The sequence below is a fragment of the Diadema antillarum genome, unplaced genomic scaffold (assembly GCF_040938485.1).
Source record: "Diadema antillarum isolate AM-2024a unplaced genomic scaffold, OU_Dant_1.0 scf00000140, whole genome shotgun sequence".
NCBI classification, from domain to species: domain Eukaryota; kingdom Metazoa; phylum Echinodermata; class Echinoidea; order Diadematoida; family Diadematidae; genus Diadema; species Diadema antillarum.
In genome coordinates, this window is record NW_027271029.1 from 641,736 (window position 1) to 651,078 (window position 9,343).

The 9,343-nt window shown below is 37.3% G+C and overlaps 1 protein-coding gene across 1 annotated transcript in view; it reads left to right on the plus strand.

Annotated features, from left to right (window-relative positions):
• The window catches only part of LOC139721204 (ubiquitin-conjugating enzyme E2 R1-like), a 28,570-nt gene extending 22,981 nt beyond the window's left edge, over positions 1–5,589 (plus strand). Inside the window, exons 4-5 of the mRNA XM_071632531.1 lie at positions 3,389–3,523; positions 5,279–5,589. Of these exons, the coding sequence (XP_071488632.1) occupies positions 3,389–3,523; positions 5,279–5,504 (361 nt within the window). The 3' untranslated portion in view covers positions 5,505–5,589. The remainder of the gene's footprint in view (positions 1–3,388; positions 3,524–5,278) is intronic.
• Positions 5,590–9,343: the final 3,754 nt, after the last annotated feature.

Sequence of the window (9,343 nt, forward strand, 5' to 3'; positions counted from 1 at the left end):
ATATGTGTACCGGTACAGCTGTACGATGTACACATGTCAACCTACAGTGTATTTGTACTCATTGTAAAACAATAGGCTCCTATCTGTTGTCTATTCAGTGTTGGGTCCTGCCATTACATAATATACAATGTACAGCTATAGGCCTACATCCTCTTGAGACAATCTATTATAATTACACACCTACATGTACACTGTATGTACCCTGTTTACCAGTTTGTTGGCTGTAAGGATGATTTTCTGCAAAATTTTGTGTCATTACCAGTTTGTAAGTATATGTACATTGTAAGTATACAATACATATACAGTGTATAATTTGGTCATATGTGTATTTTTCTTCACTTACAGTATGAGCAAACTTAAGAAAACAGAGGGGAAATTCCAGAAATACAGGCCACCACAATTGTTGAGATTATTGCTTTCTAAATGTTTTATAGGGGACCATTTGAATGTATATCTGCTGGAACTATGCATGCTTGTTGTTTTTTTCGACAAGAACTTTCGGTACTTACTGTCCTTCCATGCACAACATGAGCTCAAAGGGAGTTCAAATAGTTATTCAGGCAGGCAATGACTGATTTTCGCGTCTAATTTCACAAAATCTACATCCCCCCCCCCCTCCCCCACATTGTTTGCTTTTTTCATTGTTCACAGAGCTTTGTCGGCAAAAGAGATGGCAATGTTTACAGTGTATGTGACTTGATCACTGTATGTGTTATACATGTAGGGCCTACACTGTTCTTTCCGCACACATTGCACACAGGCACGGTCCAATGTTCCCCGGTGTACTATATCACCAGAGTGCCATAGTAGTTATAATGTCCCCGTGCCGTGCGTGGCTTTCACATCACTGTGATATGTTGCTGAGGCATGGTGTCATGTGTGTAACTCCCTATCAGCAGCTGTTAGCGCTCGTGATTGCTAACAGCAACCACATTCTCCACTCCACCAGTCCATCGTCTGGCAGTATGTCCGTGAACTGTCATTTGATGCAGCTTCAATTACAACCATTTAACTGCTCAGAGATCATGTGATTCAGTGTATATTGTACATAGTACAGTCCTTGGAATTTCCAATGTGCCCTCACATGCATAATACGTTTTAACCAGAGCAGGATTCAAAGAATGCCATAAATATTCTCTGTTAAAGGGAAACTCCACTATGTGTTCAAGTTGGCATCAGCTGGAAAGTGAAATCAAAACAAAGAGATTAGTAAAAGTTTGATTTAAAAAAAAAGTCATGGGATTCAAAGTCAGTTAATACATTGCCATAAGACAGTGATATCAGTCAAAATCAACTTTGTATGTACAATTTGACATGGTGATGATGTAATCTCCTTACGACTTTCCTGTTGGTTTGCTCATCAAGATATTTATCTTCTTTTTTTCTTTTTTTTTCTGGTAAAGCATTCAGCAGCTGTGACCTCCAACCCTATAACAAAGTCATCATACACTCTAGTTTCATCATGTAACTCTAAAACAAACTGATGTAGAGGTTAAAGGTACAATTTGTATAGTAAAATGTTGGTTTAGGTGAGGATTCAGCTTAAAACTTTTTGCAAGATACTTAAAAGTCACTTCATGAAGTGTTAAAGAGCATCCAAATCAAGGAGGAATTCAAAGTTTACTGCATGACAATGTTTTGAAATGGCTGAGATATTAATCACAAACAAAGTAAAAACAAAGCGATCCTATGAAAAGGTGGGTCCCACCTTTTATGAGGATCACTTTGTTTTGGATATTTCAGCCATTTCAAAACCCTTTTTTCTTCTAACAAACTTTGAATTCCTCTTAGAAAATTATATATTCTTTCATTATTTTATAAGAGGTGTCTTATTATCGCAAAATCATCATCAAAAAGGATTGGAAACACAAATCTCCATCTTAACCAAAAATGTACCATCCCTTTAAAACAATTTTGCATTGGAGAAAAAAAAAAGGAAACAAAGCAGAAGTTTTGTGTGCAAACCAGGAAAACATATAAAGCCATGACATCTTCACACCATCTTATTTTCATATGTGATTGATAATCACTGTGGGAAAACATGGAAGTTTATTGTTATTATTATTATTATTTTTTTTTTTTTTGGGGGGGGGGTCAGATTTTGTTTAGAATTTCACTTTTTCATTTGATTTTATTCAATTTATTAAAGCCAACTTGAATATGTACTGTAGTGGATCTTTACTTTAAAAGTTATGTAACTTTAACATACAGTGTAGTTGAGGATTTGAATCTGACAGGAGTTTATAGCACATCCAATTCACCTTCCAAATATCATCTCCAGAATCCAAAGCGTTTTGTGGAAATTAGCAGGCCCTGCGGGGGAAAAGATGCTGCCACACAAAATGGCACGTCTTCAGTGGAAGAACAGACACTATTTTCAGATCCAAAGGGGTTGAATTTGTCTCAGGCAGGAGGGAGACCCGATCTAAAGGTTACCGTGTGAAATCATAAGGGGCTGAAAATAGATCGGGCGGAATCAAGAACTGACACACGATATGGCAGCAAGGGATTTGGTGAGGCGACCTTTTTGCCTTGAACTGCCGTGACCTTGGAAGAAATTGTAACATGGCCTGAACATAGTCACATACATTGAACGTGACAAAAGCCATGATTTATTTTTGACAGACATTCTATTTTTCTGTTTGTTGTATGCAGCAATTGTACTGTTTAAATAAGTTATTGTGTGTTTTCTCCGTACACAACTCTGTGTAAACTGTACAGTGCTCGTGTCTTCACACTCTTCCTCTATTTCCTAACTGTATCCCCATATATTTTTGAGGGGTCAAATGCTTACTTGTCTCAATTATACATTGTACATTGTGTATCTCATCAAAGATTCAATGAGAAATCCAGTCGTAAAACTCAGAAAACTTCAACCTGTTCATTTTCTTTGTCTTTCCCGTTTTGAAATGATTACAAAGATGACTGGATTGTAAACTGGAGGTAGTAAAGTGTAATTCTCAAGACTTGGAAGAAATTTACTGGAAATTCTGGAGAAAACAAAAAAAAATAGAAAGGAGTGAAAAAAACACCACTTTCATGCAACAGGATTTTAACAGATATCAGGGGAAATGCTGGAGAGTGATTCCGAGAATAGCAAACTGTATTGCATGCCAAGTCATTGACCCAGATTCTTAAATATGCCAGTGGGGTTTTGGTTTAAGAGTTCTGTTTTTGTTTTTGTTTTCTTTTCTTTCTCTCCCCTCCCTGCCTGAAAGTCCAATTAAAAACTGTTTTCACATGTGACATTTAATGCTACCCTTGAAATATATTGGGGGTTTTTTCCCTTCTCCTTCCAGCCTGAAAGTGCAATTAAAATGCAACATCTTCACATAATATGATATGTAATGTTACATATATTTGGAATATATTTTTTTGTTCTGAACAGGACCATTCTGCTGAGTGTTATCTCCCTGCTGAACGAACCCAACACATACTCTCCTGCCAACGTGGATGCCTCGGTGATGTACAGGCGCTGGAAGGACTCCAAGGGCAAAAACAATGACTACGCTGAGCTGATCATGTGAGTAAAAGACCTTTTGATAGTGACTGTTAATCTGTAATTCAAATCTTCAATTTAATAGTCATCTATGTCAAGCAGTGAAACAAAATCATGAACAGCATGTTGTATGTTGCAAGGATTATAAATTAGTGTTTGGTGAGGGGAGGGGTAATTTTTGCATTCCTTTTGAAAAGATTTTGCTTTGTAGATCTTTTATAGCTTCTGAGAAGTAATGCCCTGAGATGGCATTTGGGATAAGGAGCCACTAGTTCAGATCCATCTCAAAGGAATAAAAGTGTTCCCTGGATTTTGATGAGGAAAATTTCCTGTAATGTTCTTAAAGGTCATGACCCTGCATGCGAAACAATGCAGCTAAGGTTTTGAGCTCAGAGACTGCAAGACATGGTAAATGACACATTTGTGTAAATGCAACATTGCTATTTATGACGTAGACAAACCCTAGTTCTGGCATAGTTGTATATGTTCATAGGCATGGGGGGACATCGTTTACAAAATACTTTCATTGTCATTTGTGGTGCAAATTTACATGTTTATTTCGAACATTTACATTTGGGGTTTGTTATTGTGCTGATGAATGCCATTGTTAAACATGTTTTTGTGACAAAGAACAGGTAAACGGGACATCAACTCTGTGAAATGAATATCATATGACCTGTAGAACTTTATTGTAATTTACAGTGTAGAGCTACAATAGGCACATTCATTTAGACTTTACTACAACTGTACACCTTCCCCATTTGTAAGTAAAGGTCACATGTAACAAGCACTGGGCCTGTTTTAAGATGAAAGTACAGTGCAGAAATGATGTCAGGGAGAGCTTCTGTTAATATCTTCCATGTTTATCATCATCTGACTCTCAGAAGTGACCTTAAAAAAATCCAGATGAAATTGTGGAAAGCATTTAGATGTCAAGTAAAATTGAAGTGCAGATTGTCATTGTCCCATAGTTCCAGCTATTGTGAAGAGGTACTTGATGATGATGATAGTCCAGCTTGAAGATACATTGTAACCAGAACTACCCAGAGAGTTCATTGTATTTTATTGTTTTTCAAATCTTGATAGAATAAAATTTTGATAAAGCAAAGTATTTTCATAGGGTCTGAGAAGTGTATTATATATCATAAGTCCAATTTAGCGTGTCTTTGCTTTATTTTTTTTTCCTCATCCAAAATGAGAAACTGATAGTCTGAAATGGTAGATGTTGATGTTCAATTTCCCAGTATTGAAGAAATTTTGAGAAGAGATTTGAAGAGATTTTTTTGTCTTCGGAATGTTTTTTGTTTGATTGTGCGTCAGCACAGGCCTTGATACCTCTTTAAAGGGATGGTATACATTGTAGCATTGGTTTGAACTTTTTGCGAGATACTTAGAAAACACTTTGTGAAATGTTAAATAGCATACAATTCTGAGAGTAATTCAAAGTTTGTTTGATGAAAATCAGTTTTGAAATCGCTGAGATATCCAAAAACAAAGTACAACAAAGAGATTCTAATTAAAGGTGGGTCCCAGCTTTTGTTATGATTGCTTTGTTTTGGATAGCTCAGCCATTTCAAAACTAATTATTATAAAGTAAACTTTGAATTTTTTTAGAACTATATGCTGTTTTGTGTTTCATACAAGATTTCTCATTATCTCAACAAATTATCAGCAATAAAAGTTGGAAACCTGAAGCCCGATCTTAACCGAAACTGCACCATCCCTTTAATCAACTCTGTGATGGACATTTTGGGTTACGTTTTGTCTCACGTCATGCAGGAAGCAAGTCAGGGCCACAGAGAAGGAAGCTCAAAAGGACAAGGTTGTCGTGCCAACCACACTGGAGGAATACTGCATCAAGACGAAAGAAACGCCACAGTCGCAGAGCTCTGTGGATCTGGCCGACTTCTATGATGAGGACTATGCAGAGGATGACGACGACGAAGACGATGATGACTGTTACTATGACGATGATGAGAACGACTCGGGAAATGGAGAATCGTGACCTGCATTCCTCATGAACAAACTGTTGATAAATGTGATCGGGACAAAGGAAGAAAAAAAAATCATCCAACTTACAACTGTATATGATTCAATTTTCTGAAGAAAACAATATACTGATCTTTGCATAAAAATTAGAAAAAAAAGACATGGATATCTGATCCAGCAGTTTTAAAGGGAAAAAAAAATGTTTATCTTTTACTGCCATGTATGATGCAGAACCATTCTCTATGGAAGCTATCATCACTGTAGATAAAAGTGGAGTACAACAATATGGTTTTTTCATTCATATGTTCATTCTGTCTCCTGTGCGTGCGCTATTTTAATAGTACAAATGTTATGTACAGGGGGAAACCAGAGATAGGTCAGAAGCTGTGAATACACTGTAGTGTGACCATCGCAGGTATTATGAAGGACAGGAATGGCAAGTTTCTCGGACGAGGGTTTGTAATCGCGTGTCATCGACGACATTTCTAGTGTGACAGCCAGTGATGAGTTGGGGGCTAGATGTACTTGTGATGTTTTTTAAATATGTGCGTGTTTGTGTTTATGTGTACAACGTCAGATGCAGCATCAGCGACATATGTAGTGCAACAATTTTATTTACTTTCATGTATACTTTCTATGGAAGCTCTGCTCTGCTGCATTGCAGGAATTTTGATCTGGTCAGCCATGTGTTTCACAAAGCACCCCAAAGAACAAACAAATAAACAAACAAATAGGCAAAGTGTAAGATGTGTTCCTTTAAAATGTATACCTGGGTTTTTGTTTTTTTTCTAAAAGATTGGGAGGTGATGTGAAAATGCAAGCATTGCAACAGTTTGCTATTAATAGAGAATCATAGCGATGCCACCAAATCAGGTTTGCTCATTTACTGTTACAGTGTCTGCCTTTTTCATTCTTTCTCTAGACGAGTCCATTTCATGACCCTGGAATACGAGAAATTCCCATTATACCACATAGCATCATTGTAATGTAAATGTCACCCATCCTGTAGTTGTGACAGGGTGTAGACTTTGCCCTGGCCTTCACTGACACAAAGTATTGCTCTGCTCTTCCGCAAGAGAAAAGTGAAAGAATCTGGTAGAAATAAATACACTCACCTGCTTTCTCTGAAGCAGCTTATCAGGCAGTTATGATTGAGCCATTATTTTTTTTTTCCTGGCTAGGTACAAAAGAAAACAATATCATTATATACCTATCACTTACAGGAAATCATGCGCAAGACCTGTAGCAATTTTTTGTTTCATAAAAGAAGAGAACTGAATGTAATCGTGTCATAGTTGTTTCATGAGATATCGAGGTCCTTGTGATACCATGAGAGATTCTTACCTGGCAGTCTCCAAGAAGAAGGTGAAATGTATCACATACAAGTTTCAGCACTACATCACATTTGCACAGAGGAAGATAGAAGGAGGAGAAGTTTGTGAGTTTTGTGCTGAATGTCATTTGAAAAATCTCTGGCTTACACACAAACCAGCTCATTTGACTTTGCTGTTCATGATAGTAGTTAGATTCAAAAGATTCTGCTCTGTATTTCTGTTCTGCCTCATTTCCTCCATCATATGCATCGATGGGAGTTTTTTTTTTTTTTTTCCTTTTTTATGCCTCCGCCATGAAGTGGTGCCGGAGGCATTATTTTTTTTTGTATTTTGTTCACCAAAGAGTCCTTTAAGAAGCATTTCTCCTTTATGCTTCTAAACATTCAGTGTCAATCATGTGTGTTCGAAACTTTATACGGCCTTTTTTTTTTTTTTTAGCCAATCATTTCTGGGCTAATATTGGTATATATGCCTTCACCTCAAAGGGTGCCAGGGACATAATTTTCTTTTTCAAGTTGCAATCAGTGCAAACGTGTATATTGGCAAAGGTCAATAGCTCGTGTTATTCTGAGGTTCTGATTGAAAATCATAATCATATTAAAGCCATGGGGACTGACAACAGGAAGGATTTTGTTAGATACATTGTTTGACACAACTACAATAGTCTGACATGTCCAAATACAGAATTCATGTCTACAGTAACATGAACATGATCATGTGTATAGCATTCTTGGATGATAGTGTTTCCTGAAGACATTTTTCATTCCAATTTAGTGATATATAATTGTATTATATACCCCCAGACCAAAATGCAATAGAGAAAGAAAGGGGAAAACAAAAAAAATAATCCAGACAAAGGTTTAGGCTTCCGTATGGAATTGTGTCTAATCTCTTTGTGTGAAATCATTTTTTCATGGCACTTCCCATTTGTGCATTTCTGGGCCCCATTTCATTAACGATGTTAGGATGGCAACTCTTGCTGGAATGGCAACTTCCAATAGCAACAGCCAATCAGGAAGCTGGATTCCTGTCGTTACTATGACAATTGCCATTCCAGCAAGACTTGCTATCATATCAACTTTTCATGAAATGGGGCCCTGGTTGGTTTGTCAAGAAGGTATTGATAATATCATCACTCACTGAGGTAGCTGTTACCACAAACTCCCTATTTAATATGATGCAATGCTGTCTCTTTATTTTTGTAGTTTACATAGTAGCACAAGCTTTAACAAAGTAGTCAATGTGGGCTTGAGTACATTTCTAACCCCAGAGGTTTTTATGATGTTGGTAAAAGCTGGTCAAGTTGGTTAGTCATCACAGTAAGACTGCTGACATTAATTGGCATTTATTTTATATATTTTTTTTTTACAGCTCTGTATAGATCATGAGTATGATATATGTATTTGAATTCTGAAGGTTGTTTTCTTTTTTCTTTAATGTTTTATATAATTCCAAGCAGTTATGTGTATTAACCTAGTTGTGACATTATGTGGTGCAAATTCTTGTGAAGCGTTTCCATGTGACTTGTAGAATTTGGCTCTGTTGCAGAGCATTTTGAAAGAGAAAAAGGGTGAAGAAGAAAGAGTGTAATTTTGTAATGAAACAAAACAACCACTGATGACTGTTAAGTCAAAGTCACTACTCTATATGTGCACTCAAAAGTAGTGTGTGTTCCAACACAACTTCTATATATGGTAGCCCAGGGCAGGTGTACAGGGCACAAGCAAGCAGGTATCCCAGTGCTGGTACTTGCATTAGATGAGTACGAGTACTGTTCAATTTCTGTGTAGTGCTGGCATCGGTAGGTGTCCACTAGCAGGAGAGATGTTTACAGATAGTATTCCATGTGGATGTGTATTGTGCAACCTGCCCCAGAACACATGGGGTTCAACCAGAGTGGACGATTAATTCACTGTTTCGTCGAGAGGGGCGGCACTTTCCCAGAGATACTAGATGTGTGACAGAATTCTGACATGGGCGTGGTTACGAAACAAGTTTCCTCATCAACAAATATCGCAGAGATGACGTGTTACCAACTTTGGACCAGTTTATGGCTTATGCCAAATAGCGGTATTTCACTCATAGAGCAAAGAGAAAGAAAAAAGGGTGTGTGAGAAATGGAGCAAGAAGATAGAAATAAAGAAAGAAATCATATGCTATACTAATATTTGGGCTGCTGCTTCGCATATTATTCAATTTTAGATGGTAGTGTTTGAGTTGGACAAAGGCATACTTAAAAAGTTTTATCATTATGTCTGTCTTGGGGGTTTATATGCTCTGTCTGTGCAACTAACCGTCTTCTAGAGATGTGATTGGAATGTTTCTTGTGCCTGTGGATATTAGTTCCCCCTTTTTACCACCGAGTGGCATCACTATTGGCACAAGCCCAGTACACTTAAGTGAATCGCCATGATAGAGGTGCAGAATTGAACTCATTGTGAACTAGGATAAGGGATTCCAAATTTAGCAGTTTGAAGGAGGTTTGCTACGGAATGAGTTGACGGCACCAATATCCGTTGCC